The sequence below is a fragment of the Protopterus annectens genome, chromosome 6.part0 (genome assembly GCF_019279795.1).
Source record: "Protopterus annectens isolate FY-2018-M chromosome 6.part0, PAN1.0, whole genome shotgun sequence".
Taxonomy (NCBI): Eukaryota; Metazoa; Chordata; order Ceratodontiformes; family Protopteridae; genus Protopterus; species Protopterus annectens.
In genome coordinates, this window is record NC_056737.1 from 1,469,410,610 (window position 1) to 1,469,435,829 (window position 25,220).

A 25,220-nucleotide genomic window follows, 5' to 3' on the forward strand; every position below is an offset into this window, starting at 1 on the left:
ACCCCTATTCTTCTCTGTTTACACCAATAATCTAGCCTCTGCCACCAAACATGGCACACTCATACAATACGCAGATGACTCGACCATCATCTGCTCAGCCCAGTCCCTACCGAAACTGCAAAAAGTCACACAGGAAGCCTTTTCCTCTGTTGAAACATGGTTATCCGATGCCCAATTAATACTCAACCCAAGCAAAACTGAACTACTCATCTTCCAACCCACCAAACATACTCAAAACAACTCTCACTTTAACATCACAGCAAAGGACAACACCACTATATACCCAACTGAACACACCAAATTGCTAGGAGTGGAAATAGACAAACTAAAATTTGATATTCACATATCCATGACCATAAAAAAAGTCCACAAAAAACTAGGAGCGTTATACAGAAATAAGCAATTTCTCACCAAAGCAGCAAAGATTTCAATAGCAAATTCCCACCTCATCTCCACCCTACTTTATGCCTCTCCAATATATACCAACCTAAGGCAATGTGATCTAAACAAGCTAGAGACCTGCTACAACAAAATCGCCAAATTCGCCACAGGGCATCCTACCGTAGTCACCACTGTCTCTCACTTGCTGAACTGGGCTGGCTTGAACTCCCTCACCTCCTTCAGTGGTATCAACTCTCACTGGCCCACAAACTAGTAAACCATCCACTAAATGTCCCATCCCTCCAGAATCTACTCCAACCCTATTGCACCACCAGACCACTAAGATCCAGCAACAAAAATCACTTGCAGATCACTAAAGCCAATAACTCTGCTGGTGAAGCACTATTCTCTTGCGCCATAGCCAAATTATGGAACTCACTCCCACCCACAATTACCTCCGTACCATCATACACCCACTTCAAAACTTTACTAAAAGCGCACCTAAAAACATGCTGGCTATGCCCTTGCAACTCCCACTCTAATATCATCCACCCCATCCAACCACTACCTTTTTTTCCACTCCACTAACTACCTTGATTATAACAAGCTCAAATGCTCATAAGCCTAGTACTTATTATACAGCAGGAACTTCTCATTGTAACATTTGTTAAGGTCTGTTATGTACTTCACAGATAAAGATTCTAGTTGTCTACTGATGTACTATGTTCTCCATCTGTAAATATGTTGTAAGTAATTGCTATGTTAAATTGTTAATCGCTATGTAATCCAATGTAACTACTGTCTGTTTATTTTACTGTGGAGCTTTTCTCCCCGGGCCTCCACTGAAAATGGACCTACGTCCAGTCGGACACTCCCGGTCAACAAATGTAAATAAATAAATAAATAAATAAATAAATAACTCCTTGAAGCTATCTTCTCATGGATCTCAAACCATCTACCCTATGAAACAATTATCCTTGGAGATATAAATATTGATTGGAATAAACTATCAACCAGCTCTCCAAATCTCAGCATTAACTTCCATGGCTTCAATCAAATAATCACTACTCCCAACCGCTTTAATAAAAACAATTCCTCCATACTGGATTGAATACTAGTCTCCACTCCAAACCTTTACCACTACCCTGGAACTCTACCTGATACTATGAGTAACCACCTCCCTATTTATGTGCAAAGACACTGTCTTCATACTCCCAGGTCCCACCTATACAGAGACAGTCACAACCTTTCAACATCCCTTGCTATTTTTGTGTTTTATTCAGTTTGTGGTTTGCTTTTTGGAGTTACAGTCGCAACCTTTCTTACTTTGATTCTTTAACCTTTAACAATACACTCTCATCAATAGACTGGGCCAACTGTGATACAGTTACCTTTACCTAACTTGCATGGGGGGGGTATCTGAGGAGGTCATGGGTTCAGAGAGGGAGGTCTCACCCCAGTCAGATGAGTGTATCCTCCAATTCTTGTCCCCCATGGCTACCCTCAGGATCTCACATTCATAGCATCATAGGATCATAGGATGTTACTAGGCTATTGACCTTGAGGCCTTTATAAGCCTAGCTAAGAGTTTAGCTCATGTTTAGACAAGTCAGCACCAAGAGCCCCTGTCCAGCAGGGACACAGATGGAATCCCAGGGGTGAATTTTCTGTTCCCCATCCAGTTATCCAGGTTGCACTTAAAAAGGGATAATGAGGTACTCTGCTTGATGTGGAGAGGGAGTCTGTTCCACAGAAGGGGGGGTCTCTGGGACACAAATCTGTCCTGCCAACAAGTACTATTGATATCACAGAGCAGGTTAAGGTCATGTGTATAGGTTGCTTGAGTGGAGCTTGACTTGCAGATATGCAGCAGTCCCATCAAGGTGGGGTCTGAGATTCTTTGTATGCCAGCCAGAGGTCACCTCTGAGGAGTGTGTATGAAACTGAGCACAAGGACTGGGCTTTTAGCCTATCTGTGTAGCATAGATGTTTGAGGACTTGGAGTTTCCTGGTGAGGAACCTCTGTGGCCTCTCCAGCTGCTGCATGTGCTTTGCGAGGTGCATGCTGAAGGGGGTTCTAATATGACAGCACATGTTCCCTCTAAGATCAAAGATAAGATTATAAAAAGGGAGTTTTTACATATCTTCAGTCTAATACATAATGAGGGTATAAAGTGCATACTAGACACTGATAACACATCCAGCAAAGACTTCATGCCAGCCTTAGCAACCATCGGAAAGAAGGCATCAGGTAGGACACCTCTGAAGAACTGGGATACTTGGTCTATGGGATTTGTGGTAGTTATGGGTGCAATCATTGAGAAGAATCCCAACCAAGCACTGTCTTTATTAGCTCACTTTATAGCCATAAGGGAAGCCCAGTATGTGAAAGGGGGTTCTGTGGCGGTTGAACTAGGATCAGCTCTTCAGGAAGCTGAAAACCTTTGATAGTTCCCTGAAAAAAACAGGAGTTGAGTTCAGGTTGATTTATCACTTATCTCACCCAACGGGGGGTTCAGTCAATGATTTTATTGACACCAAGCTAACCAAGGCACACTACTCTTCTCGGATCAGGTGATGAAGGTCATCATGGGCTATATGGAACCCTGGCTGTGTAGAATGGATAACCAATATGCTTTCTGTCGTCTCCCTGACAGACAAGAGGATTGGCCTTATTTAGGTTTGCAGTTCAATGGGCAGATATTTTGCGACTGCAATGCCATTGGGTTATGCCGTAGCTTGTACAACATTGAAATATTTAGCTCAACATTACAATGGTATTGGCAAAAATGGTCCCCCTGCCAGTCAAAAGTATACTACTTAGATGATTTGTTGAAAGTAGGGGAGGGTGAGTGTGGTGCTTCAGAAGGGATGTTCATTTTTCAGCAGCTTTGCAGCACGTTGGAGGCACCCCCTAGCTGAGGACAAATCAGAGGGGCTGAGCTGAGTCGTGACTTCCTTGGGTACATATGTAGACACTACTGATAACTGCTTTATACTTATACCTCCCAAACTGTGACAAGTCCTGCAGTTACTTTCCAGCAAGTTAAGGGTAGGAGACATCATGGATTTATATTGTTGTTGAATTTTTCTTGTAGGGTGGTTTGACCAGGCAGAACCTTCCTATGGTCCATGTCTGACTTGTTGAAAGGTAATAGGCCTATGCACCCCTGGTCAGGTTGACCCGACAAGTAAAAAGAGACCTTTGGTTATGGTTTACATTCTTGAGCCAGTTTAATGGAGTTTCTTCTTGCAGTCCCCCTGGACCTCAGCTACCAACCTTGAGCTTTTTACTGATATGCGACTGCGGTGTTCTGTATAGGGGGTTGTTTTAGGTGTAGCTGGTTTGCTGAAAAGCAGTCAGAAAGTTGGTCCGTGAAGAGGAGGAGGGACATTACGTTTCTAAAATTTTTCTCACTTCCGTGGTAGTGTTATTATGTAAGGGTAGCTTATGTGACTAGAGGATCATTTTTACTCAGATAATATCGCACTGGTTCACAATGTCATTAAAAAATAAATAAATAAATATATATATATATATATATATATATATATATATATATATATATATATATATATATATATATATAAAACATTCTTTTAGGTCCAGGTGGGTCCTCTCAGTCATTAGGCCTTTAGTTTTGCTAAGTTTAGAGAGTAATTTGTTCTTTTTGTGTGTTCATGCCCTGGCAGTATTAATCCATAGCTGACGATCTTTCCCAGTTTCAGTTTGCCAGTTTTCACCTATTGGCCAGGCATTCGGATCCAAAGGAAACCCCAGCCTCCAGAAGTTGGCTAAATGGAGAAAACTGGCATTATCAGTTTTGGCAAATTCTTGGGTCAGCAACACTAGGTAAGATTACTCTCCATCTCTCCAAGTTTTCAAGATATTTTACAGGTCTTTGTTCCCTGCTCGCAGGCCATGGGGGGGGGGGGTACAGCTGTTGCTACAATTTTATTTGGTTAGGTCCACATGGGGGATGCACCTTTCAGTGTACACCCGGCAGCATTAGGATGGTTGGACCATTTTTTGAGCATTTAGACTATGTCAGGCCACTGGGATAGAAGGAAGATACTTAAGGGCCTAAAGAGCATGGGAGACTTTCCCAGGATTCCAGGAAACCTATTGGAAGACAATTGCCTACCTTTGATATTCAGGGGATTTACAGGAAGGACCATTGGTGAATTTTACTTGTATGCCTCTATAGTGACTCTGTTCATCTCTTTACATACAGATGCTTCCGGGGCAATTAACGTTTCCTTTACATTTGCTGGAAGGATCATGCCATCCACATGAAGTTTGTCATAATTTGGTTGGAAAAATCCAAGGCTGATCAAGCTGTTAAAGGTGCACCTGGACAAGACCAGGGGGCCAGCTACTTGCCCTGTGCAATGGGTTAGTTTTCTGTTGATATTACCCCTTAGAGCAAAGGTAAGGATTGGTTGTCATGTGGGCTTCTGGCAGACCGTTTTACCTATCAGAGATTAATGCATTTCATCGGCAGGGCTTGGCAGGGCAAGGTATTCACCCACATGGATATTCCTCCAATTCCTTTTGGATAGATTTTATTTCAGATATGCAATCTGTGCTTGTCTTTCAAGGAGCAGGAAGGTGGGTCTCTGATGCCTTTTGTCATATATCAGGCATTATTTTTTATTTATGTTGCAGAGAAAGACATAATTTGACTCTTGGGCCATTCTTTCATTCAGAGAGCATCCATCCTAGCCTTGGGGTGCCTGGCTAGTCATGCACGTTCTTTTGATAATAACTGCTGGACAATTTACTCTTCTGGTTTTCTGGGTCTTAGCTGGTTTCAATTTGGGAAATATGGCATAAGATTTTAATGGAAGAAGCCTTGTCAAGCATTGTGATAATTTACCTCAGGAGAAATGATATGTGTCAAGCCCCCCAAGAAGATATTGTTGGCCAGAATCTTATCTGCTATGGAACACATGTGGCAGCTACTGTATATCCAAAGGTAGCTTCCCTTTGGTCCACCATTATTCCTAGATGGTATTGCATGGGCATTGGAAGGCCTAGTGACATTTAGAAAGTGACGCATTTTTAACAACTACAGAGTCAAGCTGGCAGCTAGCCAAATTGGTTTTTAGGTGATTGAACACAGTGATATTAATAGACTGGAGCCTGATTTCTATGGTTTGGACAATGTTCATTTAAATAACATGGGTTTTGATTTGCTTAATTTGGATATGTTTGCTGCTAGTCAAAAAGTTTTCAAAGTAACTTGTTTTCTTTTGTAACCCAGAATTACTTTGCGATTTGGGAGGAACGGTGTGTCATGCCGATTTGGCAGCGACCTTACAGGTTCACCCTCCCATTATGTTCTCCCCATTCATGTTCAGCAACCTAGGCTTTCCTCAAGTTGGATCCAGAATCGACCAGTAGCTGAATCCAGGGGTATGTGGCTTGTAAGTATGAGTTAAACATGTTTGCAACCAGGTCTGACATAGCTAGTAATACACACCCAGTTCTCTTTGAGGTGGCAGGCAGAACAGGTGGGTGTATGCCAACCAGCTTGAGGGGATGGTTTGATGGCATTTTTTGATATGTTGCATACAAATTGATTAGGCATCACTAGTGGTTGTCCTTGACCTTTATATAATAAAAGATTGCAAAGTCAGTCTGGTGTGTTTTATAACTCAAGCTCAGCGGACAACCTTTATATTAGCAGTTTATCTAAATACAGATGCTCATACCAATGGTGAGAAGATTTGCTTTATTGATTTTAATAGTCAAAGATGTATTTCTTGCACTACTACCTAAAAATACCTAATGGTGCAAAAAAATGCTAAATCATCATTGTGTGCAACCTACCCTTCTAATAAGCGATTCCTAAAATTTGGGAATTTTGATTTAACCATATTCATTTGAACCAGACATGGATTGATGAAAAATAAAAAAAATATAAAAGTAGTAAAGAGGTGGCCTTGCCATACACTGCTTATCTGTTTTATCTTCCAGCAACGGATACAATCTAGCTATCCTGACTTGTTAAAAGAATTCTCAGTGATGGCTACAATAATCTGAATTAAGAGCTTTCATCAATAATTCCAGCTCACATCTATTTATGTATTTAAATGCGGAAGAAAAGGATACAACTACTGCCAAAAGCCATGTTTCCTGAGCATAACAAAGAGGATTATGATGAGGTATCTGATCATAATGAACTTATGTGTTTGAGACATGGATGTCAAGAAATTCTTTCAAGAGCAAAGCTCAAGAAGTGTCCATGTTGAGATCACATAATAAGGTATTACAATCAATGAGACACAACTGTCATTTTTTGTAGTTAATGGAGCTTCTTCAGCTCCATGTACTACCAGTTACAAAATAAAAATGTTTAGAAGCATAAAGTGTTTTCCAACTTTCAAAGGCTGGTAAAAATTTTAAAGCAGTCAAACGGAGATGGGCACAAACTAAGTACCTCTCTGAAAAAAAAAACTGTTGAGCAATTTGTTCTGCCACAGTATACATTTACAAGCATGGAAGTGTGACGTTCTCATAACTTTTAAAGATGTTTTACCTTCTACCACCGTTCTATGCCAGATGGTTTTGCCAGCTGTTCATGCTATTTGTGAGACCTGACCTTAAAATATTTTGAAGTGCTTAACAAGCTTGTCTTTTTCCAGACACCAGATGCAATCATAGCAATGCATGCACTACATATTTATTATTAAATATGTAAGGAAAAAAAGGAAGCATTGGTTTAGAAACCTTTCTGAATTTCACATTGGACAATATCTGCAATGGCTAGTCTACTGATTTCCCTAAATAGCATGTCTCTGTTATATAGGCAAGATACATTATTACTTTACCTGACAGTAATAGCAAAAATAATCTCCGTTTCATCAAACCACATACATACATTTTTAAGGAGACTATACATTTTGCATTGGTTTATCTGCACAGATTTCACAAGCTGACATAGTAGTTCTCTGAAGAAATCTCAGAATGTCTATTAAAAGCAATAAGCTTTTTGCATATTTACCTAAAGTGCATAAACATCTCAAAGCTCTTTAACTAGCACATTCAGCATCTTGTTCCAAAATGTTACTATGGATGTCACCATACTACTTCACACAAGCTGTTAATGTTGATATCCCCAAAATTTATATTCTATCACATTTTCTATTGCCAGCGCCAGGGCTTACCTAAGAAACTCAGTATATTACCTGTTATACCAAGTTGTTTTAGACTCCTTATTGAAATGTTGTCACTCAAAATGCCAAGTGCCAAAAGCCAAAAAAAGTCCAAAACCACAAGAGAAGAGCAAATCTCCTTAAAAATTCTTCTTGCAGAGAGGGGCAGCCCTCCCCTTCACTCATGCACTCCGCCCCAAATTTATATACATATATATATATATATATATATATATATTATATATATATATATATATATATATACATATATATATATATATATATATATATATTATATATATATATATATATATATATGGGTCTACTTCACAAACCCAAAATACCACAAAACCGAAACTCAAAAAAAGAGACCACAAAACCGAAATCCGAAAAACTTGACAAGTCACAGACCTGACTCCCACATCACCAAAACTCTAAAACACAGACCAACCTGCAATACACTACAATAAAGAAAGGGCAAACACAAGTCCTACAAATATTATCCTGCAACATTCCATGTTCCCACTACATACCTAACAAAACATAAAATAAAGTGAATGAGTTACAGTAAATTAGACTATGAAAATAATCACTACTGCTATAGCAAGAGCACATTACCCTATCAAAACTAAAACAACTTACCTCACCTCACATAAAGCCCACCCACCAGCCAATACCCCCAAAGAAAATATATCACACTAAATGTTCATGATAGCAGCTACAGCACTGATGTGAATATTCATCACATAAACTTACATTTCAGAAAAAATAATTACTTATGTAAAGTTAAGTTTTTGCAGATCACCACACCCATGGAGGATACACCCCACAACTTAAATATACTGACTCCGAGATCACACTACAGTGTGGAAATGAGCAGATTTCCTGTTCTGCTCAGCTTGGACACTTGGCATTTCACATATGCAGTCTTTTGAACGTCAGTATTGTGAAATTTCACTCATGTGAAACTCAACTTTCTGGTCTTGGTGGTCAAGTAAAAGTTAGTCTACTGGCATTTTGGTTATGTTAAGCATAGATATGTGTGACATATATATATATATATATATATATATATATATATATATATAGGTTAGGGGTCGCCACAGCGGAACTCCCGTCCACTAATGATTGGCAGTAGATTTTTACGTGCTGGCTTGCCGGGCCTAACACACAACCTTCAACGAAGGAACGCCCATTCACACATGTCGACACACAGAAGACACTCTAACTGAGAACTGAATGGGCAACGTCTAACTGTGAGGCGACAATGCTACTGCAGCACCATATGTGTGTGTTTGTGTGTGTGTGTGGGTGTGTATGTGTATATATATATATATATATATATATATATATATATATATATATATATATTCTATTTCATATATATATGTGTGTGTGTGTATATATATATATATATATATATATATATATATATCTATATATATATATACTAGAGTTCAGCTTCAAATATCACCATGCTCTGGAGAAAAGAGAATATTCCAATAAATGCCAAAATATCATTAGCATTTTGGACTTGGTATACATAACTCTCTTATTTTCACCATTCATCCTGCTTTTAGGACTTGCTGTAGTGGGTTCAAACATTTCAAATGGTTACCTTATTTTATTATTAAGGAAAAAAAAACTTTTTTTCCCCTCATGTCTTGGCTTCAGCATTTTATGAGGAAGTCATCAAATTCCAAACTTTCTTAAGAATACATCTCTTCATTTAAATTATTTATGGCCAATATTCTCTGTTTTAGTGTGTTACTAGAGATCTAGACCAGCATTTCTCACTAAAGGTACATATTCCAATGTTAAAAGTTCTAAGAGTAACGAGAACCTGAAGAGGAATTAATTTCAGTGTATGTTCATAAAATGTTTTAGTAAAGAGTCACATGAATTGTATGTAGTCACTTTCACAACTAGGAGTTGCAGCCAACCTTTGCATTAAGTAAGCACTTTATTTCAAATGGACCAAATCCATAATGGAATAAAAGTATGGTAAGCCTGAGTAATGCCAGATAACCAATTACAAACTGTTAGTTTAATGCACTTATTTAACTTCTCCCATCTTTTGATAAGGATGCCTTGTCTTCCTTGTTCTAGAAACTTTACAAATCGATGTCTCAGTAAAGGGACTTACCCCCTAAACATCCCTACACCCTATCTTTGTTCTTAAAATGCCAATCACTGTCATTATCTAGCACACAATGGTAGACTGAGTTCATAGTGTCTTACGAAGAAACAAGAATTATTCCAGAAAGTAATGCAGCAACATTTGAAATTGTGTTGTTTAGTTCACTAATCACAGCAGCAGTAAAAAAAAAACAAAAAAACAACAGATATGTTAATTGACTGAGGGATGACTTGGGAGCACTGTGTGATTGAGTGACTTTGACTTGTTTGGAGGCAGTAGATTATATAACGTGTTACTAACTCCATGGCAGTACAATCAGCTGAGAAAAGGAGAAACACCATACACAGTGAATCACTGCATGTGAACCAACTCAGATTCACTGCATACGGTGTTTTTTTTTCTTTCTCTCATGTGGTTGTGCAGCTATGGAGCTAGTAAATATAATTAAGCTCTCCCATTAAACCACTATTTTATGTTGCATTTTTCCGTGTTGAATATTTTCCTTGATTTGTGATAAAGTGAAATGGGTTTCAGTCATCTGGGTTTTCAGTGAAATGGTTTTCAGTCAATTTATTTTCAGTTAAGTTATTTCAAATATTTGATTTTCAGTCATGTTCAAACAAATTATGGTAAACCTATACATACGCGCGCACACACATACACACACACACACACACACACACACACACACACACACACACACACACACACGCACACACACACACACACACACACACACACACACACACACACACACGTACACATATATGGATAGGAAAATGGATATATAGACAAATAGACAGAGAGAGAGATAGACAGATAGATAGATAGATAGATGGATAGATAGATAGATAGGACACATAATAGTACTGTTTAACTTAATAAAAGCAGATGTAGTACTAAGACTAGCCTTAACTGCCAGAAGATGAGCAGAATTATGTATCCAAAAATGTGATGCTGGAACAAAAAAAAATAGCTTTATGCCAGAAAGTTGATAGATAGGGAAGATATAGCTGGTTACCTATTATATTCTAAAAAGCCGACAATGTCGAATCCGACATTATCGACACGAGAACAGCGACAGTGCAGAATGCCTAACGGGTAAGCGGAAATCTCCATAAGGGGAGATTTCCATTTACTTCAATTTAGTGCGGTCTCAGAGTTGGTATATTTAAGTAGCGGGGGTGTGTGGGGGTGCTGCCCCCCATGTGGGGGGTGCAGAAGGGCTTGCCCCCCTGCCTACACCCTTTAGATTTTTTTTCTTTTTTTTATTTATTTTTTATGAACATTCAAAATTTTAATGGTTGATCATTAAAGGTCAACCTTTAGTGATTCGAACCATTAAACTTTCAATGTTCTAATATAGACTCGACATAGCTAGTCATTTATGTTTTAACACAAAAAAGTGACTCTGTGTCTTTCCCAAATGCAGACTTTATTGCACTTGTCAGTTTGCTGTAAAACATGGGTCAGCTTTCATACAAGACAGCATTTTAGAGTCAACAGCAGATAATGCCTTTAGTCTCCTTCAGTTGTGGTATACTGCAGATAGTGTAGTCTTTTTCCATACCGAAGTTGGTTCATAAAAAAATCTACAAACACACACACACACACACACACACACACACACACACACACACACACACACACACACACACACACACACACACACACACACACACACACAAACACACATGCACAAACACTCGAACAGACATGCACATACATGCACACACACGTGCTCACACACGCTCACACACGCACACACACATAAAAATACACAAGCAAATCAGCTGGTTTAAGAACGTCCTGCTCATTTAACAAACCACAGTAATGAATTGCTTAATCCCATAGGTATAAAGTTAGTCATTCTCAGATTTGAACTTCTGCAGGTCAGTACCACTACTAAAATTAGGAACACTAGCTGCAGACAGACATGTATCTTAATTCATAATACCCTTCAATGTACATCAGTGGAAGTAACTGGAAATACATTTTACCAAAGGGATGGGTCTATAACATTTCAATGGGATGTATTTATTGAGTTGTCTTACAAAGTTTTTCACATGAGGAATTTTAGCAGTACATTTCAAACAGCTTGCAGTGTCATCTTGCCAAGTTGATAGAGGAGAGAAATATGTTTTAGCTTAATCAGCTACAACTAACAGTACCAGATTCAATGAAACAGAATAGAAGTAATATAATATTTGTATTTGAGAAACTGATCAAGACCTTCATTATAAGCACTATCCACTCTTAGCCTGACTTGTGGAGAAAAGTCTTGGCAAGTCTATTTGGCTTGGTTTTAATTCTGCCAAACAGGGCTGAATGAGTACACTTAAAAAGTGTCAAGTCCATTTCAGTCAGGTCAGAGGGTGAAGTTCACAGGGGATTGCACAGTAAAGCTACTCCTCTTCCACACTATGGGAAGTCACATTAAGAATAGCCAACATACTCAGTATGACAGAATAGAATTTGTTAATTAATACTGAATGCAGATTTCCTGACCATCATATGTTGTCGGCCCGGTAACAAAGATGGAAGAATGGGGCCTATCCTTAACTGCTAAAAGACAACTGTAGTGTTTTGAGACACTAAAATATTTTTAGAAAATGATTCATGCTTCTCCTCATCAAAGTCAGCATTTCATCAAATGACAGAGCAAATTAACTATGTTAGGTGGATTCTGGGAAAAAAAAAGCCATTTGCTTCTTTGCATCACAGTGTTGAAAAAATTTTGAACCAGTCTCATAGAGAATTTTCCATAGTTAAAGGATATGTAACTATGGCATAAGAAATCATGCCTGCATAGAATATTTTTTCTTAAGATTCAACTTCTATGCCAAATCCTTATGAACTATCAATTAGGGTTTAAATAATCTGCACTCTATATATGAGATGCCATAAATCCATATCTACCTGGTAATCAAGCCCCCTCTTCAGTTCATCTTTATTCTGTCATGTGAAATTCATATACAGCCTTATCCACAATAAAACCCAACAAAGATCAATGTGGTCCTCAAATATGATTCTAATCTAGTCCAGTTGGTCACTCTAAAGAACAGGAGAAATGCAACTCAATTCCGTAATGTTACAGAGCTGACCATAACCTCATAAGCCATAACAAAAAAAAAATCTCACAAAACAGCCACCTGACTGGCATGTAAAACCACAGAACTTTGTGAGCTCAACATTCAGCCTCCTTTTACCACCCATCTAAGACTCTGACATAACCAAACTAGCATACGTTGTGCAGGTACACACCTGTAAACTGAAGGTATAAGACATACACAACAGATGACAATGTGAATTCTAGTATTCCTTAAAATACCTACAATATCAGTCATACATGGAGAGTGTATAGGATAGACAATATGCAACAGTATTGTTGACATAACTTACTTTCTGTACTTCTAATCCCTTTACTTTTACTTTTAGTAGAACTGCCACAAATTATTAGTATCTTAAACCACGTTTGTCTACACAGATGCTCATTACAGATTTTTCTACATATAATCAATGTTGCACACATGAATAGACATCTAAATAGGCATGCAAATTTTTATGTAAATCAAAATATTCCTTCTTATATGTAACTTTGCATTACGGATAAAAAAAGAAAATCTAAAGCTACTCTATCTTTACTGCATGATTTATAATTTTCTTGTTACAGTTCCTCTCAAATTTAATTACCTTTCTGTTTTGAGCATCTAATGATTTAGAAATAAATGAACATCACGGGAGTGTAAACCTTTTTCTGTCCATTCTTTAGACCTTAGTGTGGATTTTGATAAAGCAAGGAAGCATGTAACCCAAACATAAATTATGTTACAAACTCAATACTGATGGGATTCTACATAATATAACAGTCTTACAATGTGTATTCATTCTTTTCGGACTCTAAAATACTGTTTTTTTTTTTTTTGGTTAAGCATTTCTGTCATGAAATTATTTTGACTCTTTGATTTGATTTGCTCTTGAGGTGATTTTATTTTCACATTGATTTCTCAAACATATAAAAATGTTGTCACGATCAGAGATCTGATCATTTCTGTATATATATGAAAACATGAGGAAGAAAACCTCCTGCACAAAACCACGTATGTCTAATAGATTTTGTGGAAGACTGAAAAATATTTCATAGAATGAGAAGGAATTGTTTAATTGATGTATAATTTTCAGTGCTACATAGTACAAGTGTAGTGGTCAGTACAGTAAACAAAAAATGAACCAACAGCTATCGATGCTACCGTTGTAAATTTTAGGAAAAACCCATAAATGCTAATTTATAGGCCCTTCTGGGAGAAAATAGCTTTGACAGCAATATGCATTATACTGCACAATTATGAACTTTAACCCAGACTTCTTCAACACCTGGCTGAGCATATAACTATATTCCTTAAGGCACTGTACTTTTTTTTTTTTTTACTTTGGAAACAATAATCAGCAGAATATAAGACAGAAATTGCATTGCAGAGCAGGTGGCATAATGCCCTGAAACAGTGCTTATGCCAGTTTTTTTAACTCATCAAAATAATGAAACTTATTAAGTATCTCATTTGTAGACATTTTATGAATCCATATAGCACAGCCATATAACAAAAATGCATCTTAACTATTTGCTTCAAATGTCTTGACATTGTCAGAAATAACTTCATTTTCAAAGTGATAATACTAAAATCATGCAAGACAGTGGTGGCAAATAAATATGCAAAAATAATGATACCTTTGGATTTTCCCATTTAATAGCTAAATGCTATGTCTATTATTATGAATTATGAATTGCATGCTGTTTGAAAATTCAAACTCCTTGTAACTTCCTTAACACTACACAATTGTTGATTCTTGCTCTATAAAGATCTGTTCCCCTCTCATTGTCTTCATTGCCATCCCTTCTGGTCCAGTAATCATATCTCAATACCAGGAATGAATTAAAGATATAGGTCATCTTTTCTGTCTGTCTGTCTCCAAATTAACAAGACAAGGCATGTGTATTAAAAAAGGGTCTATGTCAGAACACCAAAAAATCAAGAAATCGAATGCTCACATGAGCGAATAATCAGGAACTCTAAATCGCTATTGTGGGGGGTTGCACCCCTCACACCCTTGCTAAATATATATTCCTACTCTGAGATCACACTACAGTGAGGAAAGGGCAAATATTTTGATCTTCACTGTACTGTGATCCAAAAAACTAAATACTGAATTCCTAATTTTTCTTTCATGTGAGCGCTCGATATTTTAATTTTTCATCATTCTAAAGTAGACCCTTAAAAAGACATGCCTGTTAAAAGATGTGCTGTCCTCCCTGAAGTGATGTATTTGCTAAGTTGGGTACTTTAATACCATTCCAGAGCAAAGCAATGAAGCTGGGATGTATGACGTTCTGCTGAACTTTTGCATTGTTCGCACTTTTCTTTCTTATTTACTGCATTAGCCATTTTAATAACGCTTCATCTTCTGTAAAAAAAAAAAACAAGTATCTTATTATTTGTGATGTGAAGAAAAACCAGACAGTTGGCAGTAAGGAAATCTATGTCAGGCAGTCACACTTGTGTTGTTGTAAGGGTTTAGAGTATCTGTCATCAGTAAGGCTACTAGAATAAGAGTGAAACTTTAATGTGGGGCAGGGTTACTGTAGACAGATTTAATTAAAGAGTATAATTTAGTTCCTGAATGGTAGAAATGAATCCCTGGGTAGTAATTATTTTTATTCAGAGCCAGTAATGACTGACACAGTGTCACTCTTAATCATAAAGAACCATGCAGAGGGTTTGGCATAATGGTTTAGGTCTTCTCCTCACAGATTTATCAAAAGAACATTGTTTGATCTACTTGTAGAGTCTGTTTGGGAATCCTACCAGTAGATAACAGTGATAATGATGCATTATTTGCAATGAGTGCTAGCAGACAGCGCACTTGAGTTATCACAATGCCGCATAAAATGAATAGTAGTCTTCCGTTTTATGATAACCTTGTCTACCTCATAGTGAGCATCGTGTATGAACTGGTATTAGTTAAGTGCAGACACCTTGCAATAGTCATTAGACTGGGTTTATGAATGTAACGCCTGAGTTATTGTGAACATTTGTGAAACTCTGGACCACAAATAGTACTCCCATCATGGAACAGCATTTATAGATGAATTACACATAGTATGAGTAATTATAAACAATACAACCATGGTAATCTGCCTTAAGAAATCTACTATCATTTCATATGCGCACACTTTTGAATTTAGCCAAGGAACTGAGGTATATGGTTACAGAATCTTTTAGGTATTGTTAGACTACAGTTGCCATCTCATCCTTGTCAACCTCCAAGCATTAAAAAATCATAGCATCTACTTTTAAAAATCATAGCTGAAGGACAGAAAAAGGAGTGCTTTCTTACTGTTATCAAAAATAAATATATGTTAAGACCTATAAAGTTAGTACTAATGAATCTTTGTATGGGTTTAATTTATTTATTTAATAAAGTGTGTAACTGCAGGAATATCATAAGTCCAGGAGAAGCAAGACTAAATCAGGGCTAAAATCAGACTGCAAGGCCTAAATCATTGCAGCTGAGAGGTGTCCCTCAAAATGAAAAGTTAAATCAGGTTTACAAAATAGAAAACTAACATCACTGATAATCCACTACCAGTGACCATTACATTCAAACTTGCAGTGCAGAGACGAATAGACATCGCACAACTCCAGGAATGTGTCCTAATGACCTTAACATGTGTAAAAGTGGCCCAATGACAAGCCAGTTAAAGGTGCTTCTCATGTGATGCCGAATTAATACAAACTGCCTATGCAAAGCCATATACACACTTGTATAGGAGGTATGCATGCACAGTCAGTGGTCCAAATGCATCTGCTCCATTTATACATCACAAACATGTAGCAAATTAAATACATAATTTCAATTACAAATTTGAGTTAATAAAAAGAAATATAAGGAGCATATTTTTATCATGTATTTGCTGTATAACATGAACAGCCATACCTTGAGTATCAGGGACTGCAGATTATACTAAAATTTAAATCTGCAGACCCTAACACTGTGGGTAAATGATGGCTGTTTTGGGTAAATCTACCACCACTGACAGCTGAGAGCTGATTAGTGGTATATTGAATGGAAAACATGCCCGTGCTGTGGATGGAGACAATACCTCCAATTAAGCACTAAATGCATAGAAGAAGTACTTCCTACAAGGGAACTTACTGGTATGATAAGAACTTATATGGAATCAAGACTTCTCCTCCTTCCTCCAGTGTAACACAAAGGGTCAATTCTACACCCAGCAATATTTTCACAAGCAACCTGCACAAAGCCAGCAAACCTGCCACCTTAGTAAAATACATCAATAATGCCACCATTCTGCTCAGCTTTAACCCTTCCACTACTTCAGTAAATGACTCAGTACTCCTTTACTTCCAGAGAATCATGGCTAAAGGCTCATCTACTAATTGTAAATGCCAAAAACAAAAGTAGTACTTTTCATACCCAGATCTCTTTCAACAACTTGTACACTCATAAGTCATTCATAGATTAGTACTAGGCTAAAAGCTCTTTATGGGCCATTGTAAGCCTAGCCAATTTCCCTATGTGAAATTCAAACTGTGCACCTTGTTTGTAAGGTAAATACCTTAACCATTATGCCATGATAACTGCTTACTTAATATTAGTAATATATTAATATTAATAATATTACTTCAACAAACACCACCACCATACAAGCTATAACACATACCAAACTGCTAGGAGTCATAATACACAATAACCTAAAACTTGACCTGCATATCACCCAGGCCATCAAAAAAAATCAGCAAAAATTGGGCTTCCTCTACTGAATCAAAACCAGCCTCAAAGACTATCATGAAAATCCTTAGCATCATTCTACATTCCCCAGTCCCTTCTCTATGCATCGCTCATATTAACCAATATTCAAGCCACCCTACTAAATAAATTAGAGGCATGCATTAAAAATAGCCATGGTTTCAGCTAATTTATCCTACTCTACACACCCCACTGCTTAACACTAAAGAAGATGACCTGGCTAGAACTATCTAATCACCTTACATTCACTCAGCTTGCCCACAAAATAATATGCAAACCACACACATGCCTTTCTCTACAAAACATTTGAGCACTACTCTCTACCATGTTGCCTTCGTTCATGTAATCAGACCATATTAATAACTTCCAAATCCTGTAATACAGCTGGAGACTCACGATACGTATCCTATGTCACCATACAGTGGAACTCACTGCCTGTCCCACTAAAACAGGACAGCTGTGCATCTAGCTTTCAGCACAACGTAAAACAGCATAAACGTCTTCTGTATCTGTTCTTATTCACACCCTGACTGACTCTCTCTCTCTGTCTTAGACCTCTAGACCATTGCCAACCCCTAACTCATCAGATCTCCTACCTTATCCCGTAAACATAAATACATCCTTTCTATATTTATAACAGTATACTACTTTCTATCACTCCTATGTAAATTCAATTTGTATATTGCTGTATATGTAAATGCAACCCTTTTATTATTATATAACACTCCTAAACAAATCAAATTGTATTAACGTTTGACTTGATTGTGTTACTCACTGGGTGATTCTAAAACCCCATGTTTGTTGTTAAGAAACTGGTATGTTTTTCTATGTAAATTCTTTGCAAATTTTGTACTCTGCATCTCTAACAAAACATTTCTCCCCAGGTCTCTGCTGAAAATGGGCCTAACTAGTCAGGTGGGCCATATGTCAACAAAAGGCAATAAACAGGTTCATAGGTGTGTACTCGGCTAATGGCCCTGGAGCCTTTACAAGCCTAGCCCATAGGATTACCCTGGCATCATGGGTAAATTATATCCGGCCACTCACTCATTGAAAAAGTTTCTGAAAATAGGGGAAAACATCAGTAATGATGCTACTGTTTCAATTTTCCTAAACAAGAAAATATGAATGTCGAAAGTAATAATAATTAGGTTAAGGATTACAACTATTCAAAGTGATGCCCATTATTGGGGTTTACTGTACTTGTTTCAAGTAAACTGCAAAAATCTTTTGGAATCTATCAGCCTAGCTCATTTAATAACTATTGTCGACAACTTCACTCATGAAGAACAAAAGTTCAGCTTAGTAACCGTAACCTGAAATACATAAATTATCCTACCTACAAAGCATGACATTATCCACAAGATTTCTAATACCACCTACACAAATTTATGTTTTGTATGCAAATTCAATGAGAGGATATTACTGCATACCCAAGGCATTGTAAGGCATGATAAGTATGTTTTTTATAAGCATATCTGTGCAGTTCACTTCTAAACTTGCAGTAACAAAATGACTTTTTATAATATGTGAACTTATAATTAAAAAACAAGTCAATGAGCATTGTAATTCAGAGAAATTGATGTAAGAACTTCTGAACAACACTGAAAGACAGACTCATACTTAAGAATCTTACAATAACAAGGTTTATCCACAGTTGAGCAACATTAAAACAGTAGCAAACCTGCAAGACTTGTTGTCATAAAAATCATCCATTTTTTTCAAAAGACAAATTGAACTTATGTTGCAGAAACAGGGATTTTTGAAATGTACGCACTTCAAATGTAGAAAGAATACACCACTTACTGGTGCTACACACATTGTTTTATCTTAATTTTCAGGCAGACAGACTATATTTTTTTAACTAACTCACAACTCAGTCTGTCTTATAAACAGAATAAATGAAGGTCCAGTTGATAAAGAGCATTTCTAGGATATACTTCAGGGAATTAAACACATCTATTTGTACCATGAAAGCGACCTTTATCAGTAGGTCTGTAACTATGAAAATATCATACTGTCATATATTATTTTGCCTCTTCAGACAGCTATTAAATTTATTCCTGTTGCACATTCATCATCAATAATACCATAAATAACTACCACTTAAAAGGAAGCTTCATGTACTACAGGGGAGTATGGGCCAGATTCAGAAACAGCAGCTGCCATCTGTAAGCTACCACTGACAGTGGCCCTTTCTGATTCAGAGACAGGCCCACCATAGTGATTCTATGCAGTTTGTACTGGGGTACAAGCTAATGAGGCATTTTAGGGGAGTGGCTTATAGAAGATAGACATGTGCCCTCTCCCCAGAAATGCCTGCGGTAAGACATTTACTCACTGTGTTAGCACAGCAAACCACGTTAATTAACTAGATGAAAACTTTATATTCACCCATTACTTTTAATGGATAAGGACACTTTAGAGGTAAGTGCCATGGAAATAAGTGGATATACAGTCGGCAAGGTGTGCATGTGTATATGTATGAGTCAACATGTATGAGTATATGCAGGGGATGGGTGGTTTCAAGTGAGTATGCATGCACGTGTGTGTGTGTGTGTGTGTGTGTGTGTGTGTGTGTGTGTGTGTGTGTGTGTGTGTGTGTGTGTGTGTGTGTGCGTGTATATGTCCGTGTGTTTGTTTGAATGCATGCATGTGTGTTTGAGAATGAATGATGCATGGTCCACTAGCAAGAAAGTGCTGATTAGCCCTAGAGGCAACACAACACATTTCAGTGACATGGACATTAAATGATATTGAGGTGTTGATCTAAATTTATATCTGTGAGTATTGATAGTAGATATGTGTGTGTGTGTGTGTGTGTGTGTGTGTGTGTGTGTGTGTGTGTGTGTGTGTGTGTGTGTGTGTGTGTGTGTGTGTGATAGTTTCTAAGTATATGACAGCACAACATCAGCTGAGGTATGTCTCAGATATCACAGGCATAATGCAATGTACAAGCACAGATAACATTATTACTCTACCCCGTGTATTACATTTTCCAATATTGTTTTCCTTTAGAATATATAAATTAGGTCTTTAAATGTTGCAGAATCTCATTACATTTATCAGATAAAGCCAGAGTCAAAAGCTGATTTAATGCACTATATTCAACTTTTATGTTTCCTTGCATCTCCTTTAGTTGTTATTTTCTTTGCCAAGTATGCCTTAAATGCATTCTCCATGCTGATTGTGTGGGATTGCCCTACTCAGAGATACACCAAGTTCTTATATGCTCAAGCTTTATCAATACATTATCTCAAGGCATAAACTGGGTGAGCCTCCTATAGGTTTGTGCTACTCACCAGAAGCTATGATCTTTGCAGACAGACTGGTTACAGTGCCTGTCCTGCACATTAGTTTTTCAGCAAAGCACACAGTGCACAGAGTGAATCTGTCTAAACTATTATTTTAAGATATCTGGTATGCCTCCAGGAATATAAGTAGACCTATAGTCTTCAGAAATTTGCCGTTGTGGTATCACACTCTTACTTTCTTTCCTTGAGACTGGACAGAGCACAATCAATATGTTCATGCAATCTGCATGTAGGATATTAATAAGAGCCAGGTTCTTCCTTAACCTGGCCGCATTATGAAGTACATGGATACCTTACATCTGTGCCATTTTGCTAGCATGATTATGTGGATAATTAAGAATATGTGGTTATCAAAGTACTGGGGAGAAAATATACGTATTTCTTCTGTATTGGCAGAATAATTTGAAACAGATGGCAGATGAGCAATGAATGCATCACATGGACAAGAAAATAATCTGCATATCTTCATTTATGTGTATGTGTATTTGTGAGAATATGTGTATATTGTATTTATACAGACTCCCACAGAAACACACACACACACACACACACACACACACACACACACACACACACACACACACACACACACACACACACACACACACACACACACACAAACACACACAGGAACACATATGCATTTGTTGGTTCCCCATTCATATAGTTTATGATCAAGAAAGAGGGACAACATCCTGAAGGCCCCCAGATGACCTATGGCTGATTAGCAGCATTGGTGCTAAAGTGAATGGGTGTGGGACAATGGCAGCGAGCATCTGACATCAGCTTTCCTATCTTTGGAGAGGTAGACAGCCTGGTTCACTGCAGTAGCAGCACAAATAAGCTGGTAAGCTGCACTCTGCAAGCAGTGTGCTGTTTTGTTAGGCTGTGCATGTCCAGGAGCATGCATGCACTTCCTGAAGGCAGCCATTGCAGAGGTTTGAAGGCTGCCATGGTGTGGTGGATTACGGCATGCTCCCAGCAGCAGCTTGGTGCAGCACCAGTCTCTTCCGTCTCCTCATTGGTCTCAGAAGTGGATTGGGTAGACATTTGAAAGGCTAAGGCATGTGCAGGAGCATACATGCACTTCCTGAAGGCAGCCATTGCAGAGGTTTGAAGGCTGCCATGGTGTGGTGGATTATGGCAAGCTCCCAACAGCAGCTTGGTGCAGCACCAGTTTCCTCAGTCTCCTCATTGGTCTCAGATGTGGATTGGGTAGACACTTGGAAGTCTAAGGCATGTGCAGGAGCATGCATGCACTTCCCAAAGGCAGCCATTGCAGAGGTTTGAAGGCTGCCATGGTGTGGTGGATTATGGCATGCTCCCGGCAGCAGCTTGGTGCAGCACCAGTCTCCTCAGTCTCCTCATTGGTCTCAGATGTGGATTGGGTAGAGATTGGAAGGTTAAGGCATGTGCAGGAGCATGCATGCACTTCCCGAAGGCAGCCATTGCAGAGGTTTGAAGGCTGCCATGGTGTGGTGGATTACAGCATGCTCCTAGCAGCAGCTTGGTGCAGCACCAGTCTCCTCAGTCTCCTCATTGGTCTCAGATGTGGATTGGGTAGACACTTGGAAGGCTAAGGCATGTGTAGGAGCATGCATGCACTTCCCGAAGGCAGCCATTGCAGACGTTTGAAGGCTGCCATGGTGTGGTGGATTACAGCATGCTCCTGGCAGCAGCTTGGTGCAGCACCAGTCTCCTCAGTCTCCTCATTGGTCTCAGATGTGGATTGGGTAGAGATTGGAAGGTTAAGGCATGTGCAGGAGCATGCATGCACTTCCCAAACGCAGCCATTGCAGAGGTTTGAAGGCTGCCATGGTGTGGTGGATTACAGCATGCTCCTAGCAGCAGCTTGGTGCAGCACCAGTCTCCTCAGTCTCCTCATTGGTCTCAGATGTGGATTGGGTAGAGATTGGAAGGCTAAGGCATGTGCAGGAGCATGCATGCACTTCCTGAAGGCAGCCATTGCAGAGGTTTGAAGGCTGCCATGGTGTGATGGATTACGGCATGCTCCCGGCAGCAGCTTGGTGCAGCATCAGTCTCCTCAGTCTCCTCATTGGTCTCAGATGTGGATTGGGCAGAGACTTGGAAGGCTAAGGCATGTCCACTAGACCTTGGAAATGCAGAGGGGAGCTGGAAGCAGCCGATGTTTACTTGGCAGCAGCTAAAACAAATGTGAAAGCCACAGTACTAAAAAATAGAAAATTCAAACAGAAAACAAACCAAAAAGATGATTTTTCTTTCTCTTTCTGTTTTTTTCAAGAATTATAAACCCCTTTCTTCATACATGTTGTACTGCACTCCCCACATTACAGCTACTTCATTATTTTGACTGGAAGGTGACACTTCATCAGAGAAGTGAGCATTTTTCTCTCCCCATCCCAAAATTTTGTGACCTCTCATTTATAAACGATGATGACCTTCTGAGTTTCAGCAGTGAGAGTATTTTTTCTTTTTTAATTTTTATTTTATCCTTTCAGTAGTCAACTTTTTGATACCTGACTTTGTAGATTGATTCTAATACATTCAGGAAGACAGATATGTGTATGTTTGTGCATGTGCAGGCATGTGTGCAGCTAGATGTGTGTGTGAATCTTATTTGTACTTTGTATCTTAAAGGGCTGAAATATATAATTTTGATTTTATCTGTAATGCAGTTTTTTTTTTTCTTAACTGTGCAAGCCTACTGGATGCAGATGTCTCTTTTCAGGAGTGATGAAGAAATATTGTTTAAGTGAGTTGCTTGGAATCACATAATATATACAAAAGGAGGTTGAGGGAATCAAATCTGCTTTGCAGTCATCAGTTTGAATAGTGATGGTTGCTATCTGTGTAATACTATCTGAACTGCCCCTGTGTCACTCTATGGTATAGAACGCTGTTTTCAGTGAGCGTTCTATTTTGCAGAAACAGTGTTTTATTTTGACGAGATTATAAGTTTGCTGGTAGTGCACATGCATGGAATGTCACAATGATTAGTCCAATAATCGTGATTGTGAATTGTATCATTCCGTAAAAAAAAAAAAAGAACTAGCCACTGTTAATCCAGGACTTTCAGGACACAATGAAGAGATTTTAATGTCAAAGCAAGTGATAGAAGTTGGGAAGAAAAGGTCAGCAGAATTTGTTGACCTTATAGTGTTTATAACATTATGTCATGAGTTCAGTTTGTGAGTACTTGAGTTCAGCATTTCTCTTCAACAATTTTTCTCAGTCAGTTCATATTCTATCTTCACTTCTCTCAAGATAAACTAACAATTGTATTCCAGTCATAATACATCCTTTAGCTGTGAGTTATGTGCCAAATTAACAATTTGGCAATCTCTACAGTTTACAGTATCAATTATTCATGAGCTTTGCATATTTCATTAAAAAAATAAGTCCAAGATAATATACCCAATTCTTTAAAATTACATTTATCGATGTTCATCCCTCAAAGTATGAATGCACAACTGAATTTCACTTCTGACATTTGTTGCATACACACAATCTTATGCAAAATAATACTTGTTTTATAACTTTCTTACAACAGTTAGTTAATCTATGAAGACAAATGTTTTACCCTGTGGCTGTCGACTCGGGTGGTATATTTGAAGATCAAAGGGTTGTGCGGTAGTTTTCTGTATCACGGTCACATTCTGACCAGTCCACTTGTTGGCTTTTGTCAGGGTGTTACTCCTCCAGTCTGTCCAGTACACCTCACCACCATAAAGAGAAACTGCAAAGGGATGGGACAGGTATTCGTGTCCACGTATTATCTCTATCATGTCAGAGCCATCGTACAAAGCAGAATACAGTGCATCAGACCTACAAGAAGATAAACCACAGTATCACAAGCCATTCATAAAACCAGGACAGCTGCATGGCGAAGGTGACATAAAGCTGCTGCAATGATAAATGTGGCAGTGAATATTCTGTGCATTAATTTATGACCTTGTCATTGTGCAGATAGTGAAGCAGAGAAATACTTACAAGAAAGTAAAAGTAATAATCACCTTGGGGTGACTATGTCATAACATTTGGGATTTATTTGCTGAAAATACAGTGCAGAATTTAAATGAAAGACTCTGACTTCTAAACAAGGGTTTGTCTGTTTTAAATACTGACTGTGCAGTGTGCAATCTGTGAAATGTAATGGATTAGAAAAGGCATCCTGCATAAAATTTCAAATGGGATGATAATCAGATAAATCTATCAACGTACATAGCATGAGAGGCTAGTGAAAAAAATTGAAGGCTAATAAGTTAACTGCATGTGCTGCGATGTGAAAAGATTATTAGGCTTAGAAATTATATATGCAATTAGGAAGATACTAAGAAGTGACACAGATTTCATTTAACATTATACCACAGGGATGCCTTCCTCAGAGACGAGAAATTATATATCATAGCACTCTG

At 38.2% G+C, this 25,220-nt stretch overlaps 1 protein-coding gene across 1 annotated transcript in view; it reads right to left on the reverse strand.

Moving 5' to 3' along the window:
* The window catches only part of LRP1B (LDL receptor related protein 1B), a gene marked incomplete at its 5' end in the record, with an annotated part of 5,941,474 nt that overhangs the window by 4,405,371 nt on the left and 1,510,883 nt on the right, over nucleotides 1-25,220 (reverse strand). Inside the window, one exon of the mRNA XM_044073672.1 lies at nucleotides 24,386-24,630. Within this exon, the coding sequence (XP_043929607.1) occupies nucleotides 24,386-24,630 (245 nt within the window). The remainder of the gene's footprint in view (nucleotides 1-24,385; nucleotides 24,631-25,220) is intronic.